Source organism: Moschus berezovskii, chromosome 25 (genome assembly GCF_049115385.1).
Source record: "Moschus berezovskii isolate FMDL1 chromosome 25, NW_MosBer_1.0, whole genome shotgun sequence".
In the NCBI taxonomy this organism is placed as follows: domain Eukaryota; kingdom Metazoa; phylum Chordata; class Mammalia; order Artiodactyla; family Moschidae; genus Moschus; species Moschus berezovskii.
This window is the reverse complement of record NC_142484.1, coordinates 6818970-6835506: the sequence shown is the minus strand read 5'-3', so window position 1 is coordinate 6835506 and position 16537 is coordinate 6818970. Positions and strand designations below refer to the sequence as shown.

The 16537-nt window shown below is 41.2% G+C and overlaps 1 protein-coding gene across 1 annotated transcript in view; it reads left to right on the top strand.

Moving 5' to 3' along the window:
• Positions 1-16537, top strand: part of PACS1 (phosphofurin acidic cluster sorting protein 1) — a 149787-nt gene that overhangs the window by 96116 nt on the left and 37134 nt on the right. Inside the window, exon 2 of the mRNA XM_055415483.2 lies at positions 15137-15224. Coding sequence (XP_055271458.1) covers positions 15137-15224 — 88 coding nt within the window. The remainder of the gene's footprint in view (positions 1-15136; positions 15225-16537) is intronic.

Genomic DNA, 16537 nt, shown 5'->3' with positions numbered 1-16537 from the left:
TCCAGCCAGCTTTTCCCATTGTTCTTGGCAGGAGTGCTGATCTGCTGCAGCTTCTCCATTGTTCTGTGAAGTGGAAGTCCAGCTTCTCTTCCTGTGAGCTGCTTAAGGGAGGGAATTTTGTGTATTTTGTTTCCCTTGAAAAATCCCTTAAGAATAGTAGTACGTGGTGGATGCTTAAGAAAAGTTTAGTGAGTGAGTGCACCCAGACATCTTGGCCCCATTTTTAGCATTTAGATCTGCTTCATCTTCTCCCGGGTCTTGAACCAGAGTGATCTCTAGTTATTCTTACTAAATATTGAGTATTCTACCGAGTATTGAGTATAGATATATAAGAATATTTAGAAAAGATATACGATGTAAATCATTTTACAACAAACACCCGAAAACCTCCTACCCAACTCAAGAAAAAGAATTTAATCATTCGAAGTTCCTTGTGTGTCCCTCTTTTGTTGCATCCTTTTCCCTCCCCGTCATAGGTAACCGCTATCCTCAGTACAGAATTCTTTCTGTCATTCACTTGAGTATTTGTCTCCCTGAACAGTGTATTGTTTAGAGTTGTGTGTTCTGAGCTTTATGTACATGGAATCATATTAACTGTATTTTCTTTTCTTACTGTTCTGTATATCAGTAATTCATTTCCTTTGATGTGTATGTAGTATTCCATTGTATTACTGTGTGTGCATGTATGTTGATATTTGTGGTGGTAACCAATTTTTTGTTTGATTTTTTTTGTTTGCTTGGATTTTTTTACAAGGGTAGAAATATTCATGCTAAAGGTATGTCTTCTGGTGGATTATAGCTATTAATATTTACTCCAAATTAAAATAGAAATGTTTGTTAATTTATGAAAATAACAGTAATTTTAAAGTAAATTAGTAAAGTAAAAATTGAAATTTTTCTGAAGGAAAAATACGGCTTCTGAAACAAAAAAGATTAATAAAGAATATGGCATCATTATAATTTTTATCACAACTCTTTACTGACTTTATGACAACTGATTTCTTGCATCTGCATTCAGGTTTGTTACAATGTCACAAAAAGTGGATGGAAGACACTTTCATAGTTAGGTGGGAATGAGAGTGAAATAGGAAACAACTTCTTAGAACTGTTTTGAAAATAGTTTTGACCTCACATACCTCCGGGAAGGATCCCCTGAGTTCCAGACCGTACTGAGAGAACCACTGATCTAGGGTCTGTTTGTAGACTCTACCACAGGGAATGTGCATTCTCCAGCTTTGCTTTGTAAAGCCAACTCTGCCAAAGTAGATGGACCAAGTTGCCCTCCCACCAGCAATGCTTAATTGTTCTGATCACTCTGATCACAGCACTTGATATTGTCAGATTTATAATTTTTGCTCCGCCGGTGACTATGAAATAGTATCTCAAATCCCTTATGATTACACAGTGGAAGTAAGAAATAGATTTAAGGGTCTAGATCTGATAGATAGAGTGCCTGATGAACTCTGGACGGAGGTTCGTGACATTGTACAGGAGACAGGGACCAAGACCATCCCCAGAGAAAAGAAATGCAAAAAAGCAAAATGGCTGTCTGAGGAGGCCTTACAAATAGCTGTGAAAAGAAGAGAAGCGAAAAGTAAAGGAGGAAAGGAAAGATATAAGCATCTGAATGCAGAGTTCCAAAGAATAGCAAGGAGAGATAAGAAAGCCTTCCTCAGCAATCAGTGCAAAGAAATAGAGGAAAACAACAGAATAGGAAAAACAAGAGATCTTTTCAAGAAAATTAGAGATATGAAGGGAACATTTCATGCAAAGATGGGCTCGATAAAGGACAGAAATGGTATGGACCTAACAGAAGCAGAAGATATTAAGAAGAGGTGGCTAGAATACACAGAAGAATTGTACAAAAAAGATCTTCACGACGAAGATAATCACGATGGTGTGATTACTCACCTGGAACCAGACATCTTGGAATGTGAAGTCAAGTGGGCCTTAGAGAGCATCAGGATGAACAAAGCTAGTGGAGGTGATGGAATTCCAATTGAGCTATTTCAAATCCTGAAAGATGATGCTGTGAAAGTGCTGCACTCAATATGCCAGCAAATTTGGAAAACTCAGCAATGGCCACAGGACTGGAAAAGGTCAGTCTTCATTCCAATCCCAAAGAAAGGCAATGCCAAAGAATGCTCAAACTACCGCACAATTGCACTCATCTCACACGCTAGTAAAGTCATGCTCAAAATTCTCCAAGCCAGGCTTCAGCAATATGTGAATCGTGAACTTCCAGATGTTCAAGCAGGTTTTAGAAAAAGGCAGAGGCACCAGAGATCAAATTGCCAACATCCGCTGGATTATGGAGAAAGCAAGAGAGTTCCAGAAAAACATCTATTTCTGCTTCATTGACTATGCCAAGGCCTTTGACTGTGTGGATCACAATAAACTGTGGAAAATTCTGAAAGAGATGGGAATACCAGACCACCTGACCTGCCTCTTGAGAAACCTGTATGCAGGTCAGGAAGCAACAGTTAGAACTGGACATGGAACAACAGACTGGTTCCAAATAGGAAAAGGAGTACGTCAAGGTTGTATATTGTCACCCTGCTTATTTACCTTATATGCAGAGTACATCATGAGGAACGCTGGGCTGGAAGAAGCACAAGCTGGAATCAACATTGCTGGGAGAAATATCAATAACCTCAGATATGCAGATGACACCACCCTTATGGCAGAAAGTGAAGAGGAACTCAAAGGCCTCTTGATGAAAGTGAAAGAGGAGAGTGAAAAGGTTGGCTTGAAGCTCAACATTCAGAAAACGAAGATCATGGCATCTGGTCCCATCACTTCATGGGAAATAGATGGGGAAACAGTGGAAACAGTGTCAAACTTTATTTTTTTGGGCTCCAAAATCACTGCGGATGCTGATTGCAGCCATGAAATTAAAAGACGCTTACTCCTTGGAAGGAAAGTTATGACCAGCCTAGATAGCATATTAAAAAGCAGAGACATTACTTTGCCAACCCAGGTCCGTCTAGTCAAGGCTATGGTTTTTCCCGTGGTCATGTATGGATGTGAGAGTTGGACTATGAAGAAAGCTGATCGCCGAAGAATTGATGCTTTTGAACTGTGGTGCTGGAGAAGACTCTTGAGAGTCCCTTATACTGCAAGGAGATCCAACCAGTCCATTCTGGAGGAGATCAATCCTGGGTGTTCATTGGAAGGACTTATGCTAAAGCTGAAACTCCAATACTTTGGCCACCTCATGTGACGAGTTGACTCACTGGAAAAGACTCTGATGCTGGGAGCGATTGGGGGTAAGAGGAGACGGGGACGACAGAGAATGAGGTGGCTGGATGGCATCACCGACTCTATGGACATGAGTTTGAGTGAACTCCAGGAGTTGGTGATGGACAGGGAGGCCTGGCGTGCTGTGGTTCATGGGGTCGCGGAGAGTCTGAACGACTGAACGACTGAACTGTGGTTTGATTTGCATTTTCCCTGTTACTGATTGGTTTGGGCCTCTTTTGATATGTTTATTAGTGATCTGCTTTCCTTTCCTGTTAAGTGAAAAGTGTTAGTCACTCAGTCAGGTCCGACTCTCTGCGACGCCACAGACTATAGCCTACCAGGGTGCTCTGTCCATGGAATTCTCCAGGCAAAAATATTGGAGTGGGTTGTCATCCTGTTGAGTGCCTATCTAGTATTTTTCAGCTGTGTGTCATGTTTCATTCTACCTTGTAAAGTGGAATAAAATGTTTTTTGTTAAAACACTTATTACGGAGTCAAATTGACCATTTTCATTACATTTTTTTAAAGTTGAACAGTGATTTTAACATGTAAGGGAGATATTTGACATTTCAATACTGTCTAAGCTTCTCCTTGATTTCTTTAAGGAGTTGTTAAGTAGCACTTTTGCAGAAGAGAACATGAGTTTGGTTTGGTTTGGTATAATATTCAGCTTTTAGCATCTGTACTCATTCTAATTGAAGGGAATGTGTTTGGCTTAAAAGAGCTTTCTGTTTTTCATATCTCATCTCTTAGAGCTTATAAAATGGACATAGTGCATTCAGCTCCAATATTCTGGGATTCTAACTTATTTTGTCTAATTTTACCCTTTGTTTCAGTTATATGAGTGGGCTTAGAATTATTAATAGTTTGATGGACCTTTTTTTCCTTCATTTCAACTATACTTTTAAACTAAGTGCCCTTTAGTGATTCTAGCCCTCTGATTTTTTTTTATTGAAGTATAGTTGATGTATAAGCGTACAATATGGTGATTCACAGTTTTTAAAGTTATACTTCATTTATGGTTGTTGCACAATATATGCTTGTAGCTTATTTTATATTTGCTTATGCCTCTTAATCCCTACCCCTATATTGCCTCCCCCCACTGTAGCCTCTCATTTGTTCTCTATCCATGAGACTGCCTCTTTTTTGTTATATTCACTAGTTTGTTGTATGTTTTCAATTCCACATCTAAATGACATCACATAGTATTTGTCTTTGGCTCATTTCACTTAGCATAACACACTCCAAGTCCATCCATATTGTGTTTCTCTGTCAGTTAGTGATGTTGAGCGTCTTTTCATGCACCTATTGTATAACCTTTTGATTTCTGCTCAGCCTGTTTCTTTTACAACAAATTGTTTATTTTTTAACTTAAGAATTTTCAAAACTAGAAAAAATAAAATGGTGATCTCCTACATAGGTACCTGTCACCTAGTTTTAATAATTATCACTATTAAAAAAATCTCTGAAAATGGGAATATATTTTTTGGTAAGAAAAATAAATGTTTTTAATGTAAACAATACCAAAAAACTTAAAACAATAAGAATAAGGTCGAATTCCACTTCCCAGCAATGACCACTGTAAAAATTTGTTGAAATGATTTTCCATTTGTATGAAAACTGAATGTTAGGAATGTTAACAAAAATGGAAGTATACTATAATTATTATATTTTCTCAATTTAATATGTATAGATATACATCATTCCTTCTAGAAACTATACATTGCTTCTTATATAAATAAGATATTTATTAATCAGTTCCCTATATGTACTGCTCTCTCTTCTTACATAAATTTCTAAAAGTGGGATTATACTTTGAAAAGGTATCAGTTCATGTGTCTGCCTCCTTGTGATGCCATGGACTGCAGCATGCCGGGCTTCCCTGTGCATCACCAACTCCTGGAGCTTATTCAAAAACTCATGTCCATTGAGTCGGTGATGCCATCCAACCATCTCATTCTCTGCCTTCTCCTTCTTCTCCCGCCTTCAATCTTTCCCAATATCAGGGTCTTCTATGAGTCAGTTCTTCGCATCAGGTAACCAAAGTATTGTAGTTTCAGCTTCAATGTCAGTCCTTCCAATGAGTGTTCAGGACCGATTTCCTTTAGAATGGACTGGTTTGATCTCCTTGCAGTCCAAGGGACTCTCAAGAGTCTTCTCCAACACCATTGTTCAAAAGCATCCATTCTTCAGCATTCAGCTTTCTTTATAGTCCAACCCTCACATCCATACATGACTGCTGGAAAAACCGTAGCTTTGACTAGATGGACCTTTGTTAGCAAAGTAATGTCTCTGCTTTTTAATATGCTGTCTAGGTTGCTTATAGCTTTTCTTCCAAGGAGCAAGCCTCTTTTAATTTCATGGCTGCAGTTACCATCTGCAGTGATTTTGGAGCCCAAGAGAATAAAGTGTGTCACTGTTTCCATTGTTTCCCCATCTATTTGCCATGAAGTGATGGGACCCAGTGCCATGATTTTAGTTTTCTGAATGTTGAGTTTTAAGCCAGCTTTTTCACTGTCCTCTTTTACCTTCATCAGAGGCTTTTTAGTTCTTCTTTGCTTTCTGCCATAAGGGTGGAGTCATCTACATATCTGAGGTTATCAATATTTCTCCCAGCAATCTTGATTCCAGCTTGTGCTTCATCCAGCCCAGCATTTCTCATGATGTACTCTGCATATAAGTTAAATAAGCAGGGTGACAATATACAGCCTTGACGTACTCCTTTCCTGATTTGGAACCAGTCTGTTGTTCCATGTCCGGTTCTAACTGTTGCTTCCTGACCTGCATATAGGTTTCTCAAGAGGCAGGTCAGGTGGTCTGGTATTCCAATCTCTTGAAGAATTTTCCACAGTTTGTTGTGATCCACACAGTGAAAGGCTTTGGCGTAGTCAATAAAGCAGAAATAGATGTTTTTCTGGAACTCTCTTGCTTTTTCCATGATCCAGCAGATGTTTGCAGTTTGATCTCTGGTTCCTCTGCCTTTTCTAGATCCAACTTGAATATCTGGAAATTCACAGTTCACGTACTGTTGAAGCCTGGCTTGGAGAATTTTGAGCATTACTTTACAAGCATGTGAGATGAGTGCAGTTGTGTGGTAGTTTGAACATTCTTTGGCATTGCCTTTCTTTGGGATTGGAATGAAAACTGACTTTTTCCAGTCCTGTGGTCACTGCTGAGTTTTCCAAATTTGCTGGCATATTGAGTGCAACACTTTGACAGCAGCATCTTTTCGGATTTGAAAGAGCTCAACTGGAATTCCATCACCTCCACTAGCTTTGTTTGTAGTGATCCTTCCTACGGCCCACTTGACTTCGCATTCCAGGATGTCTGGCTCTAGGTGAGTGACCACACCATTGTGGTTATCTGGGTCATGAAGATCTTTTTTGTATAGTTCTTCTGAAAGGTATACATATTAAAAATGTAATGCTGACTATGAAACTGCGCTCTAAAAATGAAAGTCACTAGTAGTTTTCATTCAGTACATTAGAGCGCCTTTTCCCTGTATTTCCCAACCCTGGGTCTCGTCACTTTTTCTCATTCTTTCGGTATGGTTGGTATTTTTATTTATCTGATTAGTAGTAAAATTAAATACCTTTTTATGTTTTTTCACCACTCCTTTTTCTGTGAATTGCCTATTAATGTCCTCTGCCAATTTTTATTTTGAAATTTTTTCTGTTGATTTGTAATAACTCTTTGCATATTAAAGTTTTCACATCTTATCATAGCATAAATACTTTTCATTTTAGTTGTTAAAATCTTTAAATCTCTTTGGATATGTCTAAATTTCTGTTTTATTATTTACTTTATAGAAGTTTTTGGTTTTTATGTGTTTCAGTCAGTTCCTCTGTGGGTTCTGATTTGGTGTGATGCTTAGGAAGCCCTTCCCCACCAGAAGATTATTTTTTAAATTGTCCATATTTTCTTCTGATACTTTTATGGCTTTCTTTTTTCTATTTAAATCTTTAATCCATCTGAAATTTACTTTGAGTAAGGAATGAGATGGAAATTCATCATTGTTTTTGTTCAAATAGCTAGCCAGTTTTCTAATGCTATTTATTAATTAATTTATCTATTTTTTACATACAGTGAATTCTTATTTATACTTGGCCTAGTTGTTTTTAATGTTTATTTGTCTATTTACTTATTTATTTCGCCTTAGTTGGGGTGTGCAGGCTCAGTAGGTGCAGTGCTCGGGCTTAGTTGCTCCACCGCCTATGGAATTAAGTTCCCCAACCAGAAGTTAATCCTGTGTTGCCTGCATTGTAAGGTGGATTCCTAACCACTGGACCACAAGGGGAAGTTGCCTATACTTGGCCTAATTTTGGACTCTGTTTGCTTCCATTGATTTCTTTGTTTATTCTTTTCCCAACAACAAGGTATTTTCATTACTTCAGCTTTAGAATACATGTTAATATCCTGTTGGGTGATGCCCTCTTCTTTATTCTTCTTTTCCTAGAAGAAAATCTTAAAACCTATAGAAAAGTAGAAGAGTTTAGTGCAGCTCCATGTATATTAATTCCCTGCATTAAGCAATTATTAAAATTCGGTCCCATTTTTTTTCTGAAGCACTTTGAAGTTAATTAGGAAGTCATTTCCTACTTGAATGCAGCAGGCATCTCTACTTACTTTCCCTAATTATACTTAATTATTGGTTAGCGTTTGCATTAAGGAAACTTGATTTTTGTGTATTTGTTTTAATATTTTCTTAATGAAGCCACTAGCTTTTTGGTTCCTTCTCGAGTTCTGGAACACAGTCACACGTCTGCACATGGGATAGCTTTGTCTCCTCCTTTCGGCTTTGTATATCATTGTTTTCTGATTACTTCACCCAACTTTTCAGACCAGCTTTATATAAACAGCAGAGATAGGCCCATATATTGTTCCTGGCTCTGGTCTCTCAGCTTCAGTCCTGATGCTAACTATATGAAAAGTATATATACTTAAAGTTTATATTAAGGAAGTATTTTTTTTAGGAAGTATTTTTCTATTGTTCTTTTTCCAAGGGTCTTTTAACAATTAGGAATCCATGTTGAATTTTGCCAAATCCCTTTTTAGCATTTAATAAAATAATTGTATTTTTTCTTTTGAGCTTACTAATGTGATAACGTGTATTAATAAGTCCCTAATATTCAGCCATGCTTGCTTTGGGAGTCTTCCGTGGAAGGTGTATTTTTGTTTTCGTGTATTTTATTGGTTCTTGCCCCTGTTATTTTTGGCTGCACCCTGGAGGGTTTTGTTTGTTTGTTTTTGTTCTTCCCACACGTGCCCTCTGCCTCTGTCACTGAAGCAACATGGATTAAGGGGTTGTCACAGTGAGGGGCTATAATTTAAGTGACTGGGGCTTGTCCAGTGCTGACAGCCCACACCCTTTTCGAGCGCGTCTGATGTGCCAGGCTCTGTGCTAGTTGCTTTCCACATTTGTTATTCCACACAGAAATTCTGTTTTATAGATGAGAAAGTATACACTTAAGTCTTTTCTACATTACTAAAGAGCTGCAGACTTGAGAACTTTTTTTGAGGGAGAATCTGATCCTTTTCAAAAAATATTTATTTATTTATTTAATTTATTTGGCTGTGCTGAGTTTTAGTTACAGAATATTGGATCTTAATCGTGGCATGTGGGGTCTTTTAGTTGTGACATACATGATCTAGTTCCCTGACCAGGGATTGAACCCTGGGCGCCCTGTATTGGGAGCATGGAGTCTTAGCCCCTGGACCACTGGGGAAGTCCTAGACCTGAGAATTCTCAAGTCTGACTTTCATAGAAAAGCCCTTCCTCCCCACCTCACCCTGCATCCGAAGCCTGTTTTCCCATCCAGAAGAGTCTCATCAAGGATTTTGTAGAAAGAGACGAAAACATTGTAAATCTTGTTGGCTTGTGCAAGTGATTGGCATTTATACCCTAAAGATAGCAATATGCTGAGTAGCTGAAAATTAGGGGTTTACTCATGACCCAACAATCCTCTGCTCCCCAGAGTCACATCCGATAGCCTGGAGCATCTTCCTGGATTCTCTTCCTTGTTTGGGTCTAAGTTTTTCTTGTCCTCTGGTGTTTCTCCATTTGAACAGTGTCTCGTGCCATCTGATTTCTTGTGAGACAGTCAGAGACAGGAAGTCTTCTCTCATCTGTTCACGGTGAAATCTCCTCTCCTCTGTATCTCCTTCAGCCCATCTCTTCCAGGTTGTGCCTTTCAGGATGATGATTTAGTTGCTTTACTCTTTAAAAAACTGCTTTAGGGTTGCTCATTTTATCTTTTATTATTTTTTAAAGATTTGTTAATGTAAGTATGTATTTTGGCTGTGCTGGGTCTTCATTGCTGTGCCCAGGCTTTTCTTTAGTCGCGGTCAGTGGGGGCTACTCTCTGGTTGTGGTGTGTGAGCTTCTCACTGCCATGGCTTCTCTTGTTGCAGAGCACGGGCTCTAGGGCACACAGGCTTCAGTAGTTGTGGCTTGCGGGTTCTAGTAGCTGTGGTGCACAGGCTTAGTTGCCCCAAGGCGTGTGAGGTCTTAGTTCCCGGAGCAGGGATCGAACCCATGTCCCTGCATTGGCTGGCAGATTCTTAACCACTCAACCACCTGGGCAGCCCCAAGGTTGCTCATCTTAAAATAATAACGCCTTCATTGCTGTGCACAGACTTTTCTCTAGTTGTGGTGCCTTGGTTAATTGTTTCGCCGTCAAAATTATGCTATTTCATGTAAAATAATGAGTTCAGTATCTACATAGTCAAGTAACTTCGTAAGCTGTAAAAAAACACTGCTCAGAAATTTGCCTTTTGTATTCTGGTTGTTGAAGATTATGCAGACTTCCTTAGGTGCCGTGTTAAAATAGAGACAGTTTTAGAAATGGAGAGTTAGTCCCACAGAGGAAAAGCTTTCATGTAATTTTTTTCTACCAGTGTGCTCTTTATCCTGATGAATGCAGGTTGGAGGGGGTAAGGCAGAGCTTTGCTCTTCTCATTTTAGGATTAAAAATCTGCAGGGGGGAGAAGCAAGGTTTGCTTGTGTGACACAGCCATTTCTTGGGACAAAAGAGTAATCCAGGTCACTTGGCGTCTGGTCCAGCATTTATCTGTTCTGGTCCCACAAGGACCATCTGTTTGATTCAGAGACAGGCTTTTCAGTGTTTTGTTTCATCCAGATCTTTGTTTCTCCTTTCTTCTCCCTTTTTCTGTCCAAAATATGGCCACTGCACTGTTCACTGATAGCCTATCAGGAAGGAGATGGGGGCTGAGATGGAGTATGAGACTGTTTCTCTCCTCCTGAGCCCGTCCAGTTCTAGTTTGCTTGGGAATAAGTTTGAAACAGCTGTTAAATGCAGACTGGGGATCATATGTAGATAGCACTTAAGGCTGTTTCTGTTTTATCTTACAGCAGAGCACAAGCTAGAATAATTCAGAAGGTTTTTAAAGATTCTTAATATATTTTTGTTCCCTTTGCTACCTAGTTGTCAAGCTTTATTCTTTCCTCCTTCAGATTTAGTCCAATAGGATCTAAAGGAAAGCAGTTTCTGGAGAGAGTTTACTTGGGCTCAGATAATGTACCTTCCCAGCACCGTCTCTCAGTTGCTCAGCTTTCCTCTTGTGTGGTTAGCACTTGTGTTACGTGTGCACTGTCGCATTTGTTGGCGAGCTGTCGGATATGCTCGATCCTATCCTCTCCAGAACTGCCCAGAGGCAGAGATCATGCCATCAGTGTCCCTCTGACTTCAGCTTCCTGTGCGTGTTTCCAGATGTTCCCATCCAGACCCCTGTGTGCTCATTGATGTATCCAGGATTCAAACCGTTTTTCACCACCCGCTCTGCTCCCATGCTCCAAACGTCTGTCACCTGTAGTTTTGCACTGCTGTAGTTGCTTCTACACTCTCAACTTTTCCCCCTTTTCCTTTTCTTCCTTTCATTCTGCCCTAGTAGAACAGCTAGAAGAAGCCTATTAAAATATAAAACATGTCTCTCTCATCTAAAGCCAGTGGCTCCCCATTTCTTAAAGAGTAAGAGCCAAAGCTTTACTGCTGTAGAAAAATGGATGAAAGCAGACGTATGATCGGGGAAGGACTTACTGCATAAGAAGTGTCCAACCAATAAAACGCAGGATAACAGAAAACCCTACGATCCGCCTCTAACTCAGTCTTATATTTGTCGAGACACCTTCAGTCAGAATGTCTTGCCAGGCTCAGTTATCCTCAGAACTCTATCTGGGGCTGTTTCAATCAGTATTGTGAGTGTGGATTTAAGGAGAAATGTGTCTTATTTAGTCAGAGTTTTTCTATTAAGGTATATGTTGAAAATATTTACTTGTAATTAAAATAATTTCTTCTGATTGTCAGATAAGTGCCTTGTACTGGTTTTAATTGACTTCTGGACTAAGATAAGTTTGCGTCTTGGCTCAACCACTTTCTTGTGTGACCTTGGGCAAGTTTCTTAATCCTTCTTGACATCCTTGTCTGTACAATGGGTATAGTACCCACATCTTAGAATTATTGTAAGACTTACATGAGAATGGGGGTTTTCCAGGTGGCTCAGTGGTAAAGAATCTGCCTGCCAATGCAGGAGATGGAGGAGACATGGGTTTAATTCCCTAAGTGGGGAAGATCTGGAGGAGGAAATGGCAACCCACTCCAGTACTCTTGCCGGGGGAAATCCAGTGGACAGAGGAGCCTGGCAGGCTACAATCCATGGGGTCACAAAAGAGTCGGACATGACTGACTGAGTACACACACATGCAGATGCTTAATGAGTTACAGACATTTTTCTTAAGCTTTGAAGAATCGGAATAAATTTACGTCCCCACATCCCCTTGAGTGATACCGTTAAAAGCAAACAACTAAAAGACCTATTGAACTCACTGCCAGTAGTATGGAAATCGTATGTGGTGTGTCTGGTTTCTGAGCAAACACTAAACACATCCAGTCTTGCTGTTAATCAATGTTGTGTTACCTAAGGGACTGAATCATTCTTGGCTTTCTTGTTAACATCAGGTGCTGTGGCATACAGGTTTGTTTATTGATTCACCAAATATTTATTGGTCCATAGTGTGTTTTTCCTTCCTGAAAAGGATTCCACCATATTACCTCAGTATTTTATACGTTATGTGAAAGGAGAGATGGTCCGGAGTCTTATGGGGCATTAAATTGCTGAGGACAGGGAGTGTCGTGTCGGTCATTGCTTGTCTTCCCTACCGGGCTGTCTTCTCGAGGCTGTGGACCACATCCTCCCAGCTCCCACCACCGCAGTGCCTGGTGTTCAGGAGATGCTCACTCAGGTGTGGAATGTGCGAGAGAGTGAAGGACGATGAGCAGAGACAGAAACACACATGTTCCCAGTTTACTCCTGTGGCTCTTGTTCTTACAGTGAGTTTATCTAGCACCAGCGCATCCATTTGTAGGTGCTTTGAAAGTGAAAGTGTTAGTCGCTCAGTCGCGTCTCACTCTTTGAGACCCCATGGACTGTAGCCTGCTAGGCTCCTCTGTCCATGGAATTCTCCAGGCAAGAATACTGGAGTGGGTTGCCATTCCCTTCTCCAGGGGATCTCCCTGACCCAGGGATGGAACCTGGGTCTCCTGCATCGGCAGGTGGATTCTTTACCATCTGAGCCACCAGGGAAGCCCCTGCTTTGAAACAAACAAAAACATAACTTATCAGAAGCATTCGTAATTAGCAGCCTTAGATGAGGAACAAAATCAGGAATATCCAGACTCTTCCATTTTGTTCATCCTTTCTTTTTCCTTTCATTTCCTTGTCGTGTTCCCTTTCCTTTCCAGCAAGGCTTGGAAATCAGCTAAGCAGTGTAGTTAGTTACATTTCTTAATCATCAACTGTGTGAAGTATAGTTAACCCTTGGGTGTTGGCAGACCCAGAGTTCCTTTGGGCCAGCACATTTCTACTCTGAAGCGGAAGGAGAAACAAATGACGCTATGGGTAGTCGTTGATGGGTCGGGGGCAAGCATGAACCTGCAGTGATTACTACTTAACAAACCTGAGTGTGTTTCAGGAGCACAAGTGCAGGAGCTCCAGTCAGTGAGGGCACAGGCAGCCCTGTCAGGGAAGCCTCAGGGACGAGTGCATTAGCGCTTACAGCTGCTGTAACACATGACCGTGGACATAGTGGCTTCAAACAAAACCCGCATTTATTTTCACGATTCTGGAGATCTAAAGTCCAAAATGGGTTTCACTGGGCCAAATTCAAGGTGGTGACATGGCTAAATTTCTCTGGAGGCTCCAGGGAGCATCGGTTTTCTTGCTTTTCCAGCATCTAGAGGCCACCTACATTCCATGGCCCCAACCCTGGGTGCTCTTCCATCTTCAGAGCCAGACACACATGACTCTTACTTCTGCTTCTGTGGTCACATCTCGTTCTTTGACTTTGGCCTTCCTGCCTCCCCCTTAGAAAGACTTATAAGACTAGTGACCCATCCAGACAATCGAGAATCGCCTCTCCACCTCAGCATCCTTAACACCATCTTCAGAGTCCCTTTTACCATGAAAAAGGTTTCCAGGCTCTGAGGATTAGGGGATATTATTTGCTTACCACAAGGAGACTGGAGTTTAGAATACAGCTCTGTCACTTACTGGCTGTGGGCATTTAGCTGAGTCATGACTGTTTAGAATCTGTTTCCTCTTCTATGGGTACAGCAGTGAACCTTCCTCACACACCCACCCCACCCCCTTCACACACACACACACTCACACACAGAGTCATGTTTTTGAAGTCTGGATGAAATAATATATATGAAAAGACCTGATAGACTTTCTTTTAGTTTGTTTTGATTGTGACTCAAAGCAAAAGGAAAGAAAGAGATTCATTTGCTCCCTTCCGAAGTTGTCAGATCTTAGCCAAGTGTTTGGGGCAAGGGTGAGTTGAGTTCCGTTGATCTGAATTTGTTCCCCTTTTTTTCCCATGAATCTCTTCAACACATATTCTTGTTTACCTGGTTTTCCCTAAGGGCCCTGTTAGGAAGTTTTTAAACTTTATTAACAAATATTTGCCGAGTGGCCGTCCTGTGCCCTGCCCTTTGGTAGAAGGCCCAGAGGTAAGCGAGTGTGGGCATCAGAGGAGCAGAGGTGATTTCAGCTTAGAGCGTGAGGAGGGAGCATAGAGATGAGATGGACTGGGAAGCAGGGGGAAAATGAGCACAGAACCGAGTCGGGGGCCTGAGGACCTGACTCAGGTGAGCAGCATCCCCCGTGTGCCTCTCAGTCCTGTAGAGACGAGAGGAAAAGGACATGAACCACTCAGCCCAGGAGCCGAGAGGCAGCATCTGAGGTTTCCCTCCCGGCTCCCCCTAGAAGTCCAGAGTCGTCCTGCCTTGGAAGCCAAGGTCGAGTCAGACTAGAGATGCTGAGACTCCAGAGTGAGGGGACAGTCCTGTCGCTTTTAATTAAGGGGTGTGTCCTCATCATGGCCCTGAAGAGTTTCTGCATGTTTGATGGAAGTTTGACTGAAATTGAACCTGTGGTCTTTGAAAGCCTTTCCTGCCAAAAGGCTTCTTTTCTGTTTGTGTGGATCATCTCCTTGTTGATACAGATTTGTAAATGTCTTGGGTGATTAGACAGAAAGGTGCGGGAGGAGCTGGGCAAGCAAAGTAAACATTGATGCCCCCACCCCGGTCTACTCCCGCCTCATACATATTAGGAGTGAAAAGGTATATTGGTATTGGCCGGAGATAAAGGAACATCCACAAAAGTTCATAGAATAATGTACCTTTATCAAGTACTTGACACTTATCAAGTACAAAAGTTAAATAAGAAGAGTGCTTTTTTACTGACGATGGACACAGTAAACAGCGTTCTAACTTTCTTCCTCTAGGTAAAGCAGCATTTCCGCAACAGATGGTGTATCTCTTTTCTCATAAGTTCTTTACCTTTGACTGGATCTTCTTTCTCTAAATTTTTCTAGGCTGTTCAGCTTGACCCTGAAGAAACTCGTCATGCTAAAAGAAATGGACAAAGATCTTAACTCGGTGGTCATCGCTGTGAAGCTGCAGGTGAGTTGAGCAGGATTGTTTGCTCAGGGCCCACAGAAGCTGGATAACCTTGTGCCCATATCAGGGCTTCAGAGATGCTGGTAGGAGACCAGCATCCTTTGCTGAGTCCTTCACTCAGCAAAGAAGATGCAACTGTGGGAAGGCGGTCCAGCTCACATAATGCTGAATCCCAGTTCTGCTCCTTAGTTAAAGCACTCAGTCTCTTTAGGTCTCAGTTTCTTTGTCTGAAGGATAAAAGTGGCTCTCCCTGCCCTGCCTATTAACAGGATTAGCATGAAGATCAAGAAATTCAGAAATTACTAGGATGGCAAGTGTAGGTTTCGGTCTTATTCCTGGGATTTCTGGGTATAAGCAGATATATGGGTTGGGGAGACAGCTTTGGCAGTTTTCCACAGGGTGAAAGAAATTTATAGGTTATTATTTCAGGCTTGACAGTTTAAAATTTACTGGGATATTTCATCTTCTGAGTAATCCCCATATTTAATTCCTTGAACTCACTCAGTATCTCCAAGGGACCCAAAATATTTCACCGAGATTCATATTCTAAGCATTCTGGAATTTCAGTTTCAGGAGAAACCTCCAGAAAGGTCAAGGGGTCTGTTTGTTCCCAGGTGATTTCCAAGTGGCAGAAGTAGAAAGCAGAGAGCCATCGCATGTGTGGTCATTAAACTGCAACACAGGGCCTTTCTTAACCGATGCCTTTTTAATGACGGGTCCCTCTACCTTACTGAGAGTCTGAAGAGCCTCTGGATCCATGAAATGATGGAATTCTCCAGCTTAAGAAGAGTGTGTTTGTGATTCAGGGAGTTCTGTTTCTTGGAGAAGTAGCTCCATGGCCACTCCCTACTAACCAGGATGTTTGGTTACTCACCTGTTATGCAGCAGTGTGTTGGCTTTATTAAAACCCACGTCTGTAGCATTTTCATAGTACATGAACCATACACTGAAATCCTCAATTCTCTTTCTGAGATAAATACATTATATTAATTTAGTCCTCGAAACCTGAAACATTTTGGGACTTCCCTGGTGGTCCATTGTAGCTCAAAGACTGCACTGCCAGTGCAGGAGCCCCAGGTCAGGGGGCTGGATCCCACCTGCCACAACTAAAGCTCACATGCCCCAACTGAGGAGCCCCAGTGCAGCAACTAAGACCTGGTGCGGCTGCGTGAATTAAAAACATTAAAAATCACTTGAAACATTTGAATTACTCCTTGTGATTTCTGTGTGTCGCTTACATTGAAACTCCCTGTTCATCTCGGTGCATAGTGATTTTAGTCACTAACACTTGCAACCCCATGAACTATAGCCCACCA